Genomic DNA, 21,256 nt, shown 5'->3' with positions numbered 1-21,256 from the left:
TAGCAAATCGAATTCAACAGCATATAAAAAGAATTATTCACCATGATCAAGTGGGATTCATTCCTGGGATGCAGGGCTGGTTCAACATTCGCAAATCGATCAACGTGATACATCACATTAACAAAAAAAAAGAGAAGAACCATATGATCCTGTCAATCGATGCAGAAAAGGCCTTTGACAAAATCCAGCACCCTTTCTTAATAAAAACCCTTGAGAAAGTCGGGATAGAAGGAACATACTTAAAGATCATAAAGGCCATTTATGAAAAGCCCACAGCTAACATCATCCTCAACGGGGAAAAACTGAGAGCTTTTTCCCTGAGATCAGGAACACGACAGGGATGCCCACTGTCACCGCTCTTGTTTAACATAGTGCTGGAAGTTCTAGCATCAGCAATCAGACAACAAAAGGAAATCAAGGGCATCAAAATTGGCAAAGATGAAGTCAAGCTTTCACTTTTTGCAGATGACATGATATTATACATGGAAAATCCGATAGACTCCACCAAAAGTCTGCTAGAACTGATACATGAATTCAGCGAAGTTGCAGGATACAAAATCAATGTGCAGAAATCAGTTGCATTCTTATACACTAACAATGAAGCAACAGAAAGACAAATGAAGAAACTGATCCCATTCACAATTGCACCAAGAAGCATAAAATACCTAGGAATAAATCTAACCAAAGATGTAAAAGATCTGTATGCTGAAAACTATAGAAAGCTTATGCAGGTAATTGAAGAAGATATAAAGAAATGGAAAGACATTCCCTGCTCATGGATTGGAAGAATAAATATTGTCAAAATGTCAATACTACCCAAAGCTATCTACACATTCAATGCAATCCCAATCAAAATTGCACCAGCATTCTTCTCGAAACTAGAACAAGCAATCCTAAAATTCATATGGAACCACAAAAGGCCTCGAATAGCCAAAGTAATTTTGAAGAAGAAGACCAAAGCAGGAGGCATCACAATCCCAGACTTTAGCCTCTACTACAAAGCTGTCATCATCAAGTCAGCATGGTATTGGCATAAAAACAGACACATAGACCAATGGAATAGAATAGAAACCCCAGAACTAGACCCACAAACGTATGGCCAACTCATCTTTGACAAAGCAGGAAAGAACATCCAATGGAAAAAAGACAGTCTCTTTAACAAATGGTGCTGGGAGAACTGGACAGCAACATGCAGAAGGTTGAAACTAGACCACTTTCTCACACCATTCACAAAAATAAACTCAAAATGGATAAAGGACCTGAATGTGAGACAGGAAACCATCAAAACCTTAGAGGAGAAAGCAGGAAAAGACCTCTCTGACCTCAGCCGTAGCAATCTCTTACTCGGCACATCCCCAAAGGCAAGGGAATTAAAAGCAAAAGTGAATTACTGGGACCTTATGAAGATAAAAAGCTTCTGCACAGCAAAGGAAACTACCAACAAAACTAAAAGGCAACCAACGGAATGGGAAAAGATATTTGCAAATGACACAACGGACAAAGGGCTAGTATCCAAAATCTATAAAGAGCTCATCAAACTCCACACCCGAAAAACAAATAACCCAGTGAAGAAATGGGCAGAAAACATGAATAGACACTTTTCTAAAGAAGACATCCGGATGGCCAACAGGCACATGAAAAGATGTTCAACGTCGCTCCTTATCAGGGAAATACAAATCAAAACCACACTCAGATATCACCTCACGCCAGTCAGAGTGGCCAAAATGAAGAAATCAGGAGACTATAGATGCTGGAGAGGATGTGGAGAAATAGGAACCCTCTTGCACTGTTGGTGGGAATGCAAATTGGTGCAGCCACTCTGGAAAGCAGTGTGGAGGTTCCTCAGAAAATTAAAAATAGACCTACCCTATGACCCAGCAATAGCACTGCTAGGAATTTACCCAAGGGATACAGGAGTACTGATGCATAGGGGCACCTGTACCCCAATGTTTATAGCGGCACTCTCAACAATAGCCAAATTATGGAAAGAGCCTAAATGTCCATCAACTGATGAATGGATAAAGAAATTGTGGTTTATATACACAATGGAATACTACGTGGCAATGAGAAAAAATGAAATATGGCCTTTTGTAGCAACATGGATGGAACTGGAGAGTGTGATGCTAAGTGAAATAAGCCATACAGAGAAAGACAGATACCATATGGTTTCACTCTTATGTGGATCCTGAGAAACATAACAGAAACCCATGGGGGAGGGGAAGGAAAAAAAAAAAAAAAAAAAAAAAAAAAAAAAAAAAAAGAGGCTAGAGTGGGAGAGAGCCAAAGCATAAGAGACTGTTAAAAACTGAGAACAAACTGAGGGTTGATGGGGGGTGGGAGGGAGGGCAGGGTGGGTGATGGGTATTGAGGAGGGCACCTTTTGGGATGAGCACTGGGTGTTGTATGGAAACCAATTTGACAGTAAAGTTCATATATTAAAAAAAAAAAAAAAAAAAAAGAAAAATAATCTACATAAAACCACAGCAAAATACATTATAATCAAATTGCTGAAAACCATGATAGAAAAATCTTAGAAATCTCCAGAGAGAATGTTGGCAGACTTCTCATCAGAAAAAAATGAAAGCCATAAGAGTGGAGAGACTTTTTTAAAGAACTGGAGGAGGTGACTGACTCCAAAGGGGCACTAGGCAATTTTTTAAGGTGGTAAAAATGTTTAATGTCTTGATTGTGGTGGTTTGTACACCATACTCCTACTTCTAAATAAAATTGATGAAGTTTGTCATATGAAAATTATCTCAAAAAAGCTCATCATGAAAAAAGATGTTGGTCAGTTTTGAGGGAAATGGTATTAGCATAATATGAGAGTTTCAAATTAGGGAAACTTTTTTATAAAAAAAAAATCCATTCTAAAAAATTATAAAATATTTTTCTTCTATTAGGTCTAGGTACTGCAATATTTTAAAGAGAGGTATGAATTCACATATCTTATAATCTGTACTTTAACAGGCACCAAATTTCTCTTTTAAGAAAATAAAATCATATTACTGGGAGAAAAAAATAATTTTAATTAGCAAGTTATGTGATTTAGATAACTTATAAAAAGTCATTCCCAATAAAAATGTGTTTTCTATAAAGACAAGACCCAAGTGAACATCATACTAAAATTGTCACATAATTAATGGTATGGATCAAAATAATCATTTTAAATTTGCATTATTTCACACATGTGCAAAAACATTATTGTAGGTTGAAGATATTTCTAAAACTAATTTTACAAAAAAATGTCTTGTTTTGAATAACTTTTAAATTATTTTTATTAACTTTTTCCAAGAAATTAATAGGCACAGAGAAATTTTCATCACACTGTTTTCTGTAACTATAATAAAGTACATAATAGGGTGCAACAATGTTTCTTACCTCCAGTTTACTTCTTGAAGAAGTGGGTTTCCAGTGAGAGACAATTCGTGGAGAGAATAGCATGCATTAAACCACTTAATGGCACTTGTAAGATCTACAGAAAATAAAAAATAAAAACCATTATGAAAGGTAATACAGAGAAAGAACAATAATCATTTATAAATGACAATTTATTTATTGGTTAGGTAATAAAGGAAAGCAACAAAAATTATTTATTCTGCAGAATACAGTGTGCTTTTAAAAAGAGGCTGTATTAAGAATACAGACTCCACTGTTAGAATACATATTTTTCCCACAATTGCTTTGTGATTCAGGCTCATACCTCTTACTGGGTGAGGGTTAAATGAGATCATGTGTATAAAGAATTTAGAACAGTTTGTGCCAGATTGTTATCACAAAATCTAAAGAAGTTAAATCTAAAGTAATAAGTGGTAAAATTGAACACATACCTAAAGAGAATTACATGAAGTTTTTTTTACTTTCAAAAGTAAGAAGAGTAAGTCAATCCAGGGTATATTACAGAAGAATTTATATAAAATTGCTCTCCGACAGATAATCAGAAAACTGGACAATACATATGAAGTACCTGTTTTTAAGCCTGCCTCTCAGAGATGGGAAACATATATGGTGCATCTACACTCACAGTGGTTTTCCATCTGAAAGCAGCTTACCACTTCAGAATAGTAGAGACCAAATGAAGAAGCTCTTTTGCTGAGTGAGGAGGCAAAGATTAGAACTGAAGTTGGAATTTATGATGAAAAGTACTGAGAAGAAGCTGTGTATATATACATGTTATAGGGAGGAAATTGGGGAAAGAAGTCTATGTGAGAATTCACCACAGGTCTGTGGGCAAGTACACGGTGTCACACACACAGGGAAAGACTGAAAAACCTAGCAGAGATCACCAGCTGTAAGGCTAAGAGCTGCATGATGACACTAAGTTCATGCATCAGTGAAAGACACTGGAGTCTCAGCCCAGCCAAAATGAGACCTAACTGAGTATCTCAGAGAGTGTGCGGTAGGAGTGAACACAATGCCTTGGGGTAGGGGCATGCACTAAGAGTTGAAAACTAAAATGGCTTGTCCTAAAAGAGAATGAAATTAAAGCAGAAAAAAAAATATATCCATAAATGCTTTAACTGCCTACTGGAACTGAAGTTAACTCCGTTTAAAAGGAAGGCAACAATATCCAGACTCACTAAACTGGATTATGTAAAATGTCCAACATACAGTTAAAAATTACTAGACATATCAGACAAAACAGAGTTTACTTCAGATAAAACACACTTTTTTACAAATTTTTTAATGTTTATTTATTTTTGAGAGAGACAGAGAGACAGAGCTTGAGGGGAAGGGCCAGATAGAGAGGGAGACACAGAATCTGAAGCAGCTCCAGGCTCCGAGCTGTCAGCACAGAGCCCGATGAGGGGCTAGAACTCACAAACTATGAGATCATGACTTGAGCTGAAGTTGGATGCTTAACTGACTAAGCCACCCAGGCACGCCTAGACAAAACACACTTTAAAACAGAGAATGTAATGAGAGACAAAGAAGAGTGTTACATAATGATAAAAAGGGTCAATCCAACATGAGGATGCAACATTGTAAATATTTATGTGGCCAACACAAAAACATCTACATACTTAAAGAAAATATTGACAGCCTTAAAGAGAGAAATAGACAGCAACACAATAATCATAGGGGACTTTAATATTCCACTTACATCAAAGAATCGATTATCCAGATAGAAAATCAAAAAGGAAACATCAGCCTTAAACAACATGTTAGACCAGATGGACTTAACAGATGTTTATAGAACATTCCACTCAAAAGCAACAGAATACACATTCTTCTCAAGTGCACATGAAACACTTACCAAGATAGATTATATGTTAGGCAATGAAACAAGTCTTAATAAATTTAAGAGGACTGAAACCATATCAAGCATCTTTTCTGACACGATGATATGGAACTAGAAATCTATCACAAGAATAAAATGAAATTCACAAATATGTGGAGATTAAACATCATGCTACCAGGGCGCTTGGGTAGCTCAGTTGGTTGAGTAGCTGACTTTGGCTCAGGTCATGATCTCACGGCTCAAAGGCTCATGGGTTGGAGCCCCACATCAGGCTCTGTGCTGACACCTCAGGACCTGGAGCCTGCTTCCAATTCTGTGTCTCCCTCACTCTCTGCCCTTCCCCTGCTTGTGTTCTGTCTCTCTCTCTCTCAAAAATAAATAAACATTAAAAAATTAAAAAAATAAATAAACTTCCTGCTACTAAACAACCAATGTTTCAAAGAGGAAATCAAGAGAAATTTAAAAAATACCTTGAGACAAATGAAAATGAAAATGTAACATACTAAAATTTATGGGATACAGCAAAAGAAGTTTGAAGAGGGAAGATAAAATGGATAAATGCTACTGCAAAAAATAAGAAAAGTCTCAAATAAACAACATAACTTTACACCCCAAGGCACCAGAAAAAGAAGGAAGGCCAAAGTTATTAGAAGGAAGAAAATAACAAAGATTGGAGCAAAAATAAACGAAATAAAAAACAGACAATAGAAAAGATCAATACAACTAAGAGCTGATTCTTTGAAAAGATAAACAAAATTGGCAAACCTTTAGCTGGACTCACTAGAAGGAGGAGGACTCAAATAAATAGAATCAAAAATCAAAGAAATGTTACAACTGATACCACAGAAATACAAAGGATCATAACAGACTACTAGGAACAATTATATGCCAACAAACTGGGACAATCTAAAAGAAATGGATACATTCCTAAAAACATACAACCCACCAAGACTGAATCATCATGAATTAGAAAATCTGAACAGATCAATTACTAGTAAGATGACTGAATCAGTAATCAAAAACCTCCCAACGAACAAAAGTCCAAGATCCAACAGCTTCACTGGTGAATTCTATAAAACATTCACAAAAGAATACATACTAATCCTTCTTAATCTCTTACAAAGACTAGAAGAGTAGGGAATTCTTCCAAACTCATTTTATGAAGTTAGCATTACCCTGATACCAAAATTAGACAAGAGCACCACAGGAAAATCATAAGCCAATATTCCTGATAAACATAGATATGAAAAATTCTCAGCAAAATATTATCAAACTCATAATAGCAAACTAAATTATCAATAATATATTAAAAACTAATATATCATGATCAGGTGGGATTTATCAACAATCACCAGTCAATGTAACATACCACATCAACAAAATGAAGGATAAAATCATATGATCATCTCAAAGGATGCAGAAAAAGCACTTGACAAAATTCAATATCCACTTATAATACAAATGCTCAAAAAGTGGGTATAGAAGGAATGTACCCGAACATAATAAAGACCATATAGAATAACCCCACAGCTAACATCATTCTTAATGGTGAAAAGATGAAGCTTTTCCTCTAAGATCAGGAATAAGACACAGATGCCCACTCTCACAACTTTATTCTACACAGTTTTGGACGTCCTAGCTAGAGCAACTATTCAGGAAAATAAAATAAAAGGCATCCAAATTGGAAAGGAAGGAGTAAAACTGAAGCTATTTGATGACATGATGACATGATATATATATAGAAAACCCTTAAGACTTGATCAAAAAACTGTTAGATCTAATAAACAAATTCACTAATGTTGCAGGATGCACAATCAATACACAAAGACCTATTGGGTTTCTTTACAGTAGTAATAGGGCATCAGAAAAAGAAATTAAGAACACAATCCCTTTATAATTCCATGAAAATAATAAAATACCTAGAAATAAACTTAACCAAAGTGGTGAAAGATCTATATATTGAAAACTGTAAGACACTAATGAAGGAATCAAGGAAGAACAAATAAATAGAAAGACATGCCACGCAATAGGCCAGAAGAAGTAATACTGTTAAAATGTCCATAACACCCAAAGCAATACACAGGTTCAATGCAATCCCTATCAAAATCCCACTGGCATTTTTCACAGACATAAAACAAACAATCCTAAAATTTATATTGAACCACAAAAGACCCTGAATACCCAAAGTAATTTTTTTTTAAGATTATTTAGTTATTTTGAGAGAGAGAGAGAAGGAGGCAGGCAGAAAGAGGGAAAGAGAGAATCCCAAGCAGGCTCTGTGCTGTCAGTGCAGAGCCCAATGCAGGGGCTGGCTCAATGTCACGAGCTATGAGATCATCATGACCTGAGCCAAGATCAAGAGTCAAACACATAACTGACTGAGCCATCCAGGTGCCCAACAGTCTTTTTCTTTTTAAGTTTATTTATTTATTTTGAAAGAGAGAGAGAGAGAGAGTACAAGTAAGTGGAGGAGGGTAGAAAGAGAAGGAGAGAGAGAAAACCAAGTAGGCTCCACGTTGAGCATGGAGCCCAACACAAGGCTCGATCCCACGACTGTGAGTTCATGACCTGAGCCATGATTCCCCCCAACTACCCAAAGCAATCTTGAGAAAGAATGAAGTTGGAGGCATCATGCTCCTTTATTTCAAACTATATTACAAACCTACAGCAACTAAAATTTAGTATAGTATTGGAATAAAAACAGACATACAGATCAACAGAAGAGAAACTCCAGAAATAACCCTACCCATATATGTTTAATTAACTTATGACAAAGGAGCCAAGAATATACATTGGGGAAAGGACAGTCTCTTCAATAAGTGATGTTGGGAAAACTGGACAGTCATATTCAAAGAATGAATTGATTATTGTCTTACACCATACACAAAAATTATCTCAAACTGGATTGAAGACTTAAACATAAGACCTGAAACCATAAATCTCCTAGAAGAAAACATAGGTGGTAAACTCCTTGACATGGGTCTTGGTGATGATGTTTTTAATCTAACACCAAAACAAAATGCAATTAAAGCAAAATAAACAAGTGGAACCATATCAAATTAAAAGCTTCTGAACAGCAAAGGAAACCTAGCCGAAATGAAAAGACAACTTATTGAATGGGATAAAATACTTGCAAATTACATGTCTGATAATTATCTAATATCCAAAATTAATACAGAACTCATACAACTCAATGGCAAAAAAACCTAATCTGATTAAAAAATGGGCAGATGATCTGAATAGACATTTTTTCAAAGATGGCAAAATGATAGCCAACAGGCATATGAAAAGATGCTCAACATCATTAATTATAAGCAAAATACAAATCCCAATCACAATGGGATCTCACCTCACGTCTGTTAAAACAGCTATTACCAAAAATATAAGAAATAACCAGTGTTGCAAGGATGTGGAGAGAAGGGAACCCTCTCACACTGTAAATGTGTGAATGTAAATGGTGCAACTGCTATATAAAACAGTATAGAGTTCCTCAAAAAAAGTAAAAAAAGAACTATGTTATGATACAGCAATTCTACTTCAGGATATTTTATTTTTTAAAAAATAACCCACTAACTTGAAAATATACATGCACCCCATGCACCCCTATGTTCATTACAACATTATTTGCAATAGTGAAGGTATGTACCCATCCTAAGCGTCCAATGATGCATGAATGGATAAAATAATTGTGGTATATAGATCTACAATGGACTATTATTCAGCCATAAAAAAAAATGGAATCTTCTCCTTTATGACAACATGAACAGATCTCAAGGGCATTAAGCTAAGTGGAATAAGTCAGAAAAAGACAAATGACATATGATCTCTCTCATATGTGGAATCTAAAACAAAAACAAAAACAAAAACACAAAACAAATGAACAAAAAAGGCTCAGACCCGGGGTGGGGGTGGAAGAAAGGGATGAATTCTTTTTTTGTTTGTTTAAATAAATTGAAAAAAAAATCCTTTGAAAGATATATGTTTATCATGTAAATTCCTGTCACCTCCAAAATCAAAGGATAACATTTTAGCACCAAAAAGAACTGTTTAGAGAAAGATGAGTCTGTAGGATCAGAATTTGGAAGAAAAGCTCTAGTTCTAGTTCACACTGTATGTCCCAGTTATATAGGAATTACCACATATTCTTGCAACCATATACCCTTTGCCATGATACTCAACATATCTATCCATACTCTCTGGAACTGTTCTATGTACATAACTGTACAGATCTGTTTGAACGATTTATTGTTTTAGTCATTTCAAAGTTTTCCCAGTGATCAGCTAACAGAGCTGAAGTTGCCCTTGGTAATATGGCTGTTTTTGTTCTCTAATATATTAAGTTTCTCATTTTCAAAACTACCACCTCCATCACCTGAGTGGACTGTTGCCCTGTGGAAGCTAATTTTGTCCAGAGAGAAAAGGAAAGGCCTTGAGAAAAGAAGCCTTCGGGACCCAGCAGCCTGATCTGTGAAGAACATCTGGGGGCCAAGGCTGCACTACCATGATAGGAAGGAGATGGGGGTGTAGTACAAGCCAAGGTCAGAGATGACTCCACTCTTCATCTGCTTGTATACGCACAGAATACTTTTATTGTACACTGAACAGCTAGTAACTTTGGTTGCTGCTGGGGAAGCAAGGCTAAGGAGACTTTTCCTCAATTCCTTTTTTAGCATCTTGATCCATATGTTGCTTTTCTCAAATTTTTAATTAAATAAAACACCTCATAAAAATTACTAAATACATAAGGAAATAGGAAATATTATTTATCATTAGATCAGTTAATAAAGAAAAGCAGTTAATAGAAACTCATCCCAAAGTCAAAGGTAAATCAAAATTTTTGACAGACACCAAAGTAATTCAATGATGAAAAAAGGTTGATTAACAAATGTTGATGGAACAACTGGATATCCATATTAAAAACTAAATTCATTTTCTATTTTGTATCATTCATAGAAAATATTTTGATATGGATCATAGACCTAAAGGTAAAAACTGAGAGTACAAAATTTCTATAAGAAAGCAAGAAAGTATATAAAATCATCTTCTCAAATTGGAGGCAGAAAAATATTACACGGACATAGAAAACAATAACTATTAAAAATAATAAATTAAATTTCATCAAAATTTAAAACTTCTCCTCACCTGAAAATATCATTAATAAAAATTCATAGTTAAAATACCAGGAGAAAATATTACAAAATATATATCTGACAAAGAATTATATCCAGAATATATAAAAAGCTTATACATAAGAAAAACACAAATAACCAAATTTTAAAAATGCTAAGACATTTGAATGGACACAAAAGAATATACAAAAATAATCAATAAATGAATGAAAAAAGCCTTAATATCATTATTGATCATGGAAATGTAAACTAAAACCATAATGAGATAATACAATGAAATATTAAAGATCCTCCAGAATGGAGCAGTTGAAAACCCAGTACATTACTGGTGTAAAATGTTACAACTACTTTGGCAAACAGTTTTTTCAGTTTCTTCTAAAGAGAAACATACACATACTATATTATCCAGCAATTACACTCTGATATACTTATCCCACAGAAATGAAAACATATGTCTACAGAAAGATTTATATAAGAATTTCCCCAGGAAATTCTATAATGATCATGGTAGCCCCAAACCACAAACTATTAAAATATCAATCAACAGGAAAATGGACAAAGTATGATACATTCATACAATAGACTACACTTCAGCCAAAGGAAAAAAAAAAAGAAAGAAAGAACAGACCACGGATATGGTGGAATGTCGCAAGAATGTTAAGAAAGCTGGAGGCAAAAGAGAACATACTGTTTGAGGACATTAATATATAGGATAGTCAAGTTAACCTATGGTGTCAAATTTAGAACTATTGTTGTCTCCGTGAGGGGAATGGGGATGGGGAAATTTGGGGAGGTATTAATCAACTAAATCAGTTGATCATTCTTTAATGAATTTTTAATTGGTGTTTGCTTTATAAATGTTAGGAGCCAACAAATTAGACAAATTTGTTTATTTATCTTCATTAGGTTATATTTTTCATAGGTAAAAGATATATGAATTTCAAATAAAAATACAATTGTGATATTTGCCAGGTCTATCAGAAAGATACAGGAATTATGATTTTAAAAGTGGAAGGAAATTTAATTGAATGATTTCACCATGCCTTTGAAGGAATTCAGAAATTTCCACCCAAATATACCATTCTAGCATATTGACTATTTTGAGTTAAAGGCATTTAAAACACATCAGATGCAAGTATACTGTGACCTTCCTTCGTTTCCTTAGAAGAGATGAAATTCCTAAATGAAAGATATCCTCCCTATACTAAAAGAAACACTTTTTTTTTAAGTTTATTTATTTTGAGAGACAGACAAAGCACAAGTCAGGGAGGGGCAGAGCGAGAGGGAGGGAGAGAGAGAGAAAGAGAGAGAGAGAGAGAGAGAGAGAGAGAGAGAGAATCCCAAACAGCCTCCACACAGTCAGCACAGAGCCCAATGTGAGCTCAAACTCATGAAACTGTGATATCATGAGCTAAGCTGAAGTCAGACACTTAACAGAACGAGCCACCCAGGTGCTCCTAAAAGAGACATTCTTATCAAAAGGATAGGAGGGAGAAGCCAAGAGAAATGCCTACAACCAAACTTTTAAAACAACAACAACAACAACAACAACAACAACAACAACAAAAAACACATTACAACATTGTATCCTTTGCTTCTAAATCTGTCTTGTGTCAGTTTACTTCTTAGGCCTACTCTAAAATCGTAAAAGGATACAGGAGAAATTTTTCCTCCTCTACACCTTATTGTATAGATATGTTATTTGTAAATACCATTAACACATCTACCCAAAACCATTCCTTACCACATTTAGAAAAGAAACTCAAAAGCTTATTATGTACTTTTTAAAAATTATATATTATTCTAAACTTACCAGAAAGACAATTGTTGCTGACATCTAGTTTTTCCAAAGAAACAAAATGAAAAAGTGGTATGATTTTTGTCAAGCTGGAAACAAAGAAATAGAATTCATAAAAATTTAAATTGGAATGTCCTTATTATGACATAACCACATAATAACTTATTAATATAACACAATTATGTGATAATATGCAATTGTATATGATTACATATACATATATCATTATATATTTGTATAATAAAATACAATTATAATAACATTAAGAGTGCTAATTAAAAATGTAGTAATCATAAAATTCTAAGTATTTATTCTATAATAGAACATTTGTATTCATTTTTAAGAGAAAACACCATGTATTATCAAGTTCGATGACAAATATCATGGATTTTAATGTGTACATGTTATTTAAATAAAAATAAGTGAACTTTTTTATTATTGTTTTTGTTTGGTTTTTGTATAAAGCCAAATTTACAGAGAATTTATATTACAGATATATTTTGTCCTGGCTCAAAAACATAACTTAAACCATGAAGAGGTTACAAATATAAAAAATATTTGTTTTCACTTTTCAACAGCATAACAGATTAGAGTTACTAGTTTTGTTTGTAATTAATTTTGTTTGTTTGTTTTCCAGATCAAAAGTATTATAAGTATTGCAATTATCCAAAGTTACACTAAGGTTATTTCTAAACTAGAAATATGCATCTAAGCAACATTATAATAGAAAATGTTTTATACAGATAGAATGAACTTAAATTTGGCAGAAATATGCAAACATTTAAATTAATAATAATTATTAAGGCATTCATATTCAAATTCTAGCAATAATGAATTTTCCTCCTACATCTAAAAGTTTCTATCATTTTCTAAGATATAGTTGTCAGTAAGAACCCAAATTCAAGCCAGGAACATAAATGATATTCAAAATATTCACATCACTGGAAACAAAAGCCATGAAGAGAAAATTAATTTAGTTTGATTTGCATTTCCAACTAAGACAAGTCTACAGTTTAGTCTGTAACACAAAACCACATTACCATAGCTATTTAGAAATAAAAATTAAGCCAGCTTTTCTAAATCTTTAAACAACAGAAAAATTCCTTTGTTTGAAATATATTCTCATTACAAACACAAGTCTCCTGAACTAATCTTCCGTATAAATGTCAGAACTCCGTAACAGTTCAAAATATGCCTCGACTAACAGAATATTTCTGGTACAAAAGAAAAAAAAAGTATGTATTAATTTCCACTTCTTTTCTTTTCTTGTTTTTTATACTGTCCTTCCAGTTGTCCTGGCAGACATTTTTACATCTTTATTTCTACTATCTCCTTGTCATGAAAAAAAATCTATTATTCTAAGGTCAGAATCTTATAGAATAATACTGTGACTAGAAGCCTCATGGGGTCTGGCACAAAACTAACCCTTGTTCTGACCTTGACTCCTTTCTTGTACTATCCTGTTCTGCATTAGCAGAGAGACAGAAGATACTACCGATGAAAAAAACAGACTAAATATGAGATTGGAAAAAGTTCTCTCTGACTGTAGCTAAACCTAAATACAATATTACTATTTATGTTAAGCCTATACAACACCACTTCTTACATACAATTTCCAGGAGGAAAGAAAATCCAAGATAATAAAAGAAAGAGTGATAAAATGTTGGCCATTACATTTATATATACACTTCATTATTTGTACATATATTCCTAAATAGTCAAATTTATGAAATGTCACATGTACAATGAAAAGGAAGGAAGGAAGGAAGGAAGGAAGGAAGGATGGAAGGAAGGAAGGAAGGGAAGAAGGAAGGAAGGAAGGGAGGGAGGGAGGGAGGGAGGGAGGAAAGAAGGGAAGGAGGAAGGATGGAAAGAAGGAAGGGAGGAAGGAGGGAGGGAAAACAACCTAAAACTTTGTTGCTACATAATTAGTGGATTTAAGTCCTAGTTTTATGATTTTCCTACTCAGCACGTTTTGGATCATTATCATTACAAGCAGGAAGTTTAAGTTCCTCAATATAATTCTAATGAATGTATTCATCAACAAGAAAATTCTTACTTGTTTTGTACCTTTAATAAATTTCTAATACTAAATCTTTGTTCTTCTACTAAAAGGGTTTTGAAAGATTAACAGATAATGAGTTTTATTCTTTTTTTTCAGACTATTTCATGTTTTTAACCAGTAAGTTATATGGTAAAGTGTAGGTAACATATAGGTTATATGAAGACTTCCAGTAAAATAACCAATAAAGTCTTAGAATTAAAAATAAAATTCTCTTTTCAAAAATCAATGCAAGTAAAGAAATATTGGTTTGACTGAATATTTTTATAATATTAAAACTTTATCTTTTCAGATAACCATGCTTTTAGAATTCTGTTCTTTTTCTTTTTTAAAAGTTTTAATCAAGAAAACTGATTATTCATTCACCTTTATGACTATTCATTAGGATGGTAGAAACCTAATAGTGGAATTCTTTTTTCAAACTTCTAGAACTTTTCCTTTTACTGACATTCTGTGTATATTTTTTCCAAGAAAATTCAAACCAGAAAGACAAAGGACATTAGTGAAAACCTAATACCATTTGACCTTGTCACATTAGCCCTGGGCATAAAAAAGATATAAATTTCAAAGACGACAAAAAGCAAAAGATTTGTACAATGAGCAGCCAATGGGTAATAGTTTCCACTTTCTGCTCCTACTTAGAGTCTCACTGGAAGTAGAAAGACTTATGAAGCCGGGAGTCTTCCAGTTAGGACTCCGCTGAGTCAAACTTAAAACAGTCATATGTCCTAATGAAAATTTAAAACAGAAGTCAAGATGAAACATGTATTTCAAACAATATGTACTAAGTATCATTCCTTATTGTATTTCATTTGTTGGGGGGGAAAGCATATGGACACATAATTTCTTCCTTGTGGTGAAAATATCAAAAATTTAGAGAAAAATATATACAATTTAAAAGACACACCAATCACAAATCCAAATATCGCATTTATAAAACTCTTCTCAGATTTGCAAAATATATTGACATACATTTTCCTTTTAGATCATCATTAGAATCCCATGAAATAGGTAAGGTAGGTATTACTACCTCTTTTATATGTAAAAAAAAACTCAGGCTCAGGCAGTAAGAAGAGAATTGCTCAAGGTCAACTGACAGGTAAGTTGTAGGTTCAGAATTCAAACCCAGATCAGCTGCCCTTGAGTCCATTTCTATCAGTCACATCCCTGATGTCTTTAGGCCTTTTCCCTTTGTCCTTTCAGAAATGGTAGATTAAATGTGCAAAGAACTTTGAGAGAGTCATAAAGAAAAAATCAAATATGTGACAGTATTAGAAAATTCAAAAAAACATATTTATATAATAAATTTACTTATTTTTATATAGTTAAGTTCAAAAGATTAAGTTCTTTTATTGTTAAGAGTTTTTTGATGCTAAGAACATATATTACTCAGTTCTGTGTCCCCCAGAATAGCAAACACCACCACCAAATGTTATAAGGTTAAGCAAATAAATTTATAAATAAGGATTATTTGGATTAAGTATCCCAATTATTATTATCAATTCTAAAAAACATCTAGTGATCAAGTTTATATAATTCCTAGTAATAGCAGATTGATAGGTCAAAAGACTATCAGAAAGATTTCTTTGATAATCTAAATTGTCCAAAAAAGTGAAAGGCATTATTTCTCAAAAAATGTTATTGACTTGAGTATTTTTTAAACTCATTAAATATTATTTTGCTCATTGATGTGGCTTAAGATCCACTTCTATAAGATGTGTGAGGTATGTCAATTACTGAGTGATTTATTGCATATGTCCAAAGCACAGCTGAGCATTTCCATTGAAATTGTGTTTCTTACCTGGAAAATATTGTGAAGAGATCCAGTGAGTTTGTGGATGGCCCACATTACTTAAACAGTGTTGTCTAAATAGAGCTGGCTCTACCATAAATGTCCTTTTAAAACCAAATCAACTTTCATATTATAGCTGATTAAAATAATTTGAGGGAATTTTTGAATACAGATTCAGTTTTTGCTTTACCAAACAGTGGAATAGTTTAATAGGTATATGTTAAATCATTTGGGACATACATGCTCAAAGGATGAGCACTTCTGTGGCAGAGAATGTGAGAATATTTGATGATTCTTTTAGGAGAAAAATATATATGTATTAAAATCAGGCTGTACTTGTTCACTTGTTCCTCAAGAATTGTATACCTCAAAAAAGCAATTTCTTGTTAAAGGTGGTTTCTATCCCCTACTCCATGTGACTTTGATGAACAAATTAATCACATTAGAGTGAATAGGTCTCAATGAAATATTAAGCAGAAGGAGACATACGCATATTGTACTCCTGTTTTGGTTTTAGACAGTTTTTCTCTGCAAAGATCCAGATGTTTGGTGGTTTCAAATGGATCTTCTGTGTCAGGTACCCATCTCAATTTAATGTTAAGGTATTTTTTTAAGTGTTACTTTATATCCTTAGGGAAATCGAATTTAAATCCATCTTAACAGTTACAAAAAGACATGCAAGTTGAGAGCAGATTAAAAATCATTCTTCCAGGACTTAATAAGTACCACTTGAGAGAATGAGACATCCTTCTGAATTAAATTAACTACCTCCTGCATTTTCCAAGGACTATATTCTTTACAAATATAAACAAACCTGCTCTGGGAGATTTCTACAAGTAGGTCTTTCAGAAGAAATAAAATGAGTAGGATAAGTGGCAATTAAAATTCTACTAAAATTCAAGGGTATGTCAATACATTACTTTTTCAAATCCATTAAGGTTATATTTCTAACATATATATTAATTTATTGTGATGCACTTTCACTAAATTGCTGGGAAAAACTAACAACTTTTCTACTTGTTATGAAGATCAAGCATTTACTTTAATCATTCAATGCATTTAGTGCTTAAGCAGTTTGTTTTTACCTGTTTTGAGAGATAGTCAGGTTTTGTAGTAAAGGCAACCAATATGAAGAAAGTGCTTCCACAGTTGAAATGCTATTATCATCCAAGTGCAATTCTCTTAGTAGAACATGATTCTCCAAGGATGGAAGCTATATTTAAATTTGGGTCATTAGCTAATATTAAGCAAAATATTTTGTCATTCAACAAAATTTAAAAACATAAAACCTACTAAAACTAACAACAGACATATTCTGTTAAATTCAGAGTATAATGTTATAAGAATTTTAGGATGAATTAAATTTATAAGAATTAACTTCATAATTATAATTTGATTTTTTACACAAGTTATCTCATCATAAATTTTAATTAGAATTTCTTGATAAATTGGCCCCATTTATATACTGTTATATTTTAACTGAGTAGTTACTATTTATTTTAGTGTTCTGAAAAACTTATGTTAAATTATATTTCTTTATAAAATATTCTATGTTGAACATTTTTTTTAAATAGAGAGAAGTATGTAACAGTTTTAAGTAAACTGGAAATCACATATCAATAATAGGCAAAAAAAATAAAGAAAAATTAATCAAACTTGCTTTTAAATGTACAGTTGATATTTCTATTAAAAGGAAAATGTTTCATTAATCACAGAAACCAATAATTCAAAGCAATTACCTCACTTAGATAATTTCCCTGTAACTTCAGTATTTGGAGTAATCCACACTTTTCAATACCTTCAACTTTAGTAAGATGATTATGTGAGCAATCCAGGTATATAACGGTAGGAGTATCACAAAGGCCTTTTGTGCTAATTAACTGATTGTGGTCCACAATTAGTTGCTGAAGATTTTTCAAAGATTCTAAACCACCTGAAAGAAAAATTTTCCAAGATCACTTGCATTGTACATTCTTCCAGAATTGAAAGGAGAGCTTCCATATTTTTCTAAATAATTGCATCTTTATATTTCCCAATATTTCTAGTTACAAGTGAAAACTTAGTCCATATTCCTATGAAATGTGTGTAAGTGTAAAATGTAGTATTTTTTAAACTTGTACCCAGGAGAGATATTTTTGAATGACATAGTTGTGTGCCAATTTAAAATTGAGCAAAATACTAAAAGTATACATTAACACTGAAAATTTTATTTTCAAATGACAATTGAACAAGGGAGAGATAAAAGGACTTGTTTTTTTTTTTAAATAGTTTTTAACTCAATTTCAGGGTCTTTAAAGTTTGAATCCTTACTTAAGTCTGAATATATAACATTGGAATGCCATTTTCCTACCATTGACATATCTATACTAGATTCCCAAATGATGTAGGTGCAACCATATTAACAGCAATGAAATATTAACATATTCTTCAGGTATTTCAACATTGTCACAAGTGGTCCGCTTTTAACCCAGATAGGGCTCAAACTAATATGATACTATATGAAAAATACCAAAGGAGCCTTAGACTACAGCTCAGTGCTCATAAGGAAAAAACTGAGAACGTCGTTCAAGTAAGTCATCAGGAATTAGCATTGGAAAGAAACACTGAGGAAGTCTGTAAAAGTTTCATGGAAGATATTAAAAATCTAGAAAATGTTATTTATATTGAATATTGAACTATATATGATCTCTCTATGCATCACGCTATTATATGAAATAGGCAGTTTTAAAAACTGGAAGTATGGCTTATGGTCTAAAGTAAGTACAGTTAAGCAGAATGTCTTCAGTGAGTATTACACATATGGGAGTCATTGAGGCTAAACTTTGGAGAATCAAGCTTCATTGTGATTTTCTTGTCAAACCCCAAAATATTTTTTTTAATTAAATGTTGGATTAGGCATGAGTTTTCAACCAAAAAAAAAAAAAACTTTATTTGATAATAAACTGAAAGGTAATCTTGAAAGAAACATCATTATGTATAAAAATAATATCTGGAATTTATGTAATAAATTTATCCTGGAGACATTTAAAGCATTAACTCAAGGTTTGTTCTTCTGATTATACCTTGTAATTTACAGAAAGAAAGGGCAGAAAGACTGCTTATATCAAAATGGAGAAATAAAAGGAAAAATCAAGTAACATTACCAAGATTTCACAAGGAAGCTTAGTCTGCATCATATTTTAAAAATATATCTAATATCAATATGTAATATATAAAATTCAGAATTATGATAAATATTGTACAAATATTTCACAGAGATATATTTTAAGAAAAACTATATATCAAAATTTCAGTATTTCTAATAGTTTAAGTCAAAATAATTTGATATTATGCATGATTATTTCTTATGAAAAGGAATATATTTTTATGCTAAAGAGTAAATTTTCTTATAATGCTAAATAAATTTTATAATATCTAAGAAAAGCAGGAAAATGCATAGAAGACCTATAGAAGAGAGAGACTGAAATTTAAATGTAGGCAGTAATCTTACATTTTTAACTGCTTATCTAGGATTATATGTACTGGTATTTTCTTGTAATGTAAAATAGCAAGCATAACTTAGAAAAATTGTCATCTGTTGTTGTTCAAGGAGTGAATTGCTCTGCCCTATAAGAAATGACTAACCATTTAAATAACAGACCAATTATATATTATCAATTCTAAGGTATTAGAAATAGTATATTACATATTCTAATAATTATATATTCGTTAAAATGTAATTTAAAGTTTGCTGAAATAGAAAATACTTTGGAATTTAGTATGTCTTATGATCACTTCTAATGAATATCAGTAAACCCACTGAAGTAGTTTAAAGGTATTCAAGGCAGAAGGAAATGCTAATAAAAATTTGTAATTGTGTAAAATAAAATTTCCTTTATCAAACATTTACACATGTTAAGCAATCTACTTCCATAAGCTTAATATTTTTAAAAGCCATGCACATTGCTCTTAAGCTTTTCAGAGCTATTCAGAAATAGAATCTTCCATTAAATCATTTAGAGTTGGGAATGCATTTGTAAAACTTTTCAGAGGTCACACAAGAAGAGAACCAAGAATGAAACATTAGTCATACACTGAATAAAGCTAAAGGATTTGGCAGAAGCAGCCTAAAAGAAATAGGAAATAGCAGACAAAGCAGCAGAATAATTGGGAAAGAACAAGAGGAAAAAGCAAACGGAATTCTGTGATGATGACAGTGGTTACTAAAAATAAAAAAAAATAATAATATACATTTTACAATTATGAAAGGCATTTTTATTCACACTAAATTATACATGGCCAATAGTGTGAAAAGGAGTATGGAGAGGCCACTGTCTTGGCAGTCATGAAGTAGCTAAAGACTTTTGTTAGAGGCAACAATAACATAATCAAGATGGAAGTCACAGTGCAGTAGAAGTGGGGGCAAGGCATATAGACCTTTTTTTGATATTTGATTATGGAGAGAAGGTCATCTAAAGTGCTTAAAATGGCCCACAAAACCCTATATTTGAACTCATCCTCTACTACTATCCCATTATCTTGGTTCATTCTACCATGTTAACCTCATTGCTGTTCCTCAAACATGCCACACACACTTCCACCTTAGGGCTGTCTGTATATGTAAAAAGCAATATGAGAGTGTGAACATGTTAGGCTAGGAAGAATTAAGTAATGCCCACCAACTAATTTCAAACATTAAGACACCATGATTTTCAGCCAGTACACAGAGAAGGTATAATGAGTCCATTCAATAATCTGTTTGAGATTCCAATCTAGTGGAATTACCATGATTTCAAGCCTCCGATACCGAGGAATATTTGACAGAGCATTTGTACTTCTATGAATCCATTACATAGTAATACACACACAACTACAAAGTAAAATGTAGAGAAACTCCTTTCCATATTATTTAAAACAAAGAAATGGAGATAAGTTAAATGTCTATCAGTAAGGGAATAGTTAAATAAATTATGGAGTATCTAAAAATGAATACACCTAATCTTCAATATGAAGTAGTCTGACATAGAAGGATGTCCATGATCTATTACTATATGTAAAACCTAATTGGTATACATAGGCTTTTAGCTATTTGAGTATGTTGGAATTTAAATCTATACATCTATATTGGTATTGCAAAAATATCTTAATTGATTCATAAACAATTATGAGCCATGGTTACTCTTACAAAATAAAAAAAAGAAGGCTTAAACAGAGAATGTTTTATTGCTTACATTATATAATTCTCTATTTTTAAAAA

At 32.5% G+C, this 21,256-nt stretch overlaps 1 protein-coding gene across 7 annotated transcripts in view; it reads right to left on the bottom strand.

The window, feature by feature from the left end:
* LRRIQ1 (leucine rich repeats and IQ motif containing 1) overlaps positions 1-21,256 on the bottom strand; it is a 214,066-nt gene that overhangs the window by 144,966 nt on the left and 47,844 nt on the right. For all 7 annotated transcript variants that reach the window (XM_042947273.1, XM_042947276.1, XM_042947277.1 and 4 more), the window contains exons 11-14: positions 17,760-17,953; positions 17,106-17,233; positions 12,182-12,255; positions 3,379-3,472 (exon numbers count right to left, since the gene is read on the bottom strand). In XM_042947273.1, the coding sequence (XP_042803207.1) occupies positions 3,379-3,472; positions 12,182-12,255; positions 17,106-17,233; positions 17,760-17,953 (490 nt within the window). The remainder of the gene's footprint in view (positions 1-3,378; positions 3,473-12,181; positions 12,256-17,105; positions 17,234-17,759; positions 17,954-21,256) is intronic.

Source organism: Panthera leo, chromosome B4 (genome assembly GCF_018350215.1).
Source record: "Panthera leo isolate Ple1 chromosome B4, P.leo_Ple1_pat1.1, whole genome shotgun sequence".
Taxonomy (NCBI): Eukaryota; Metazoa; Chordata; class Mammalia; order Carnivora; family Felidae; genus Panthera; species Panthera leo.
This window is presented reverse-complemented; position numbering and strand designations above follow the sequence as displayed.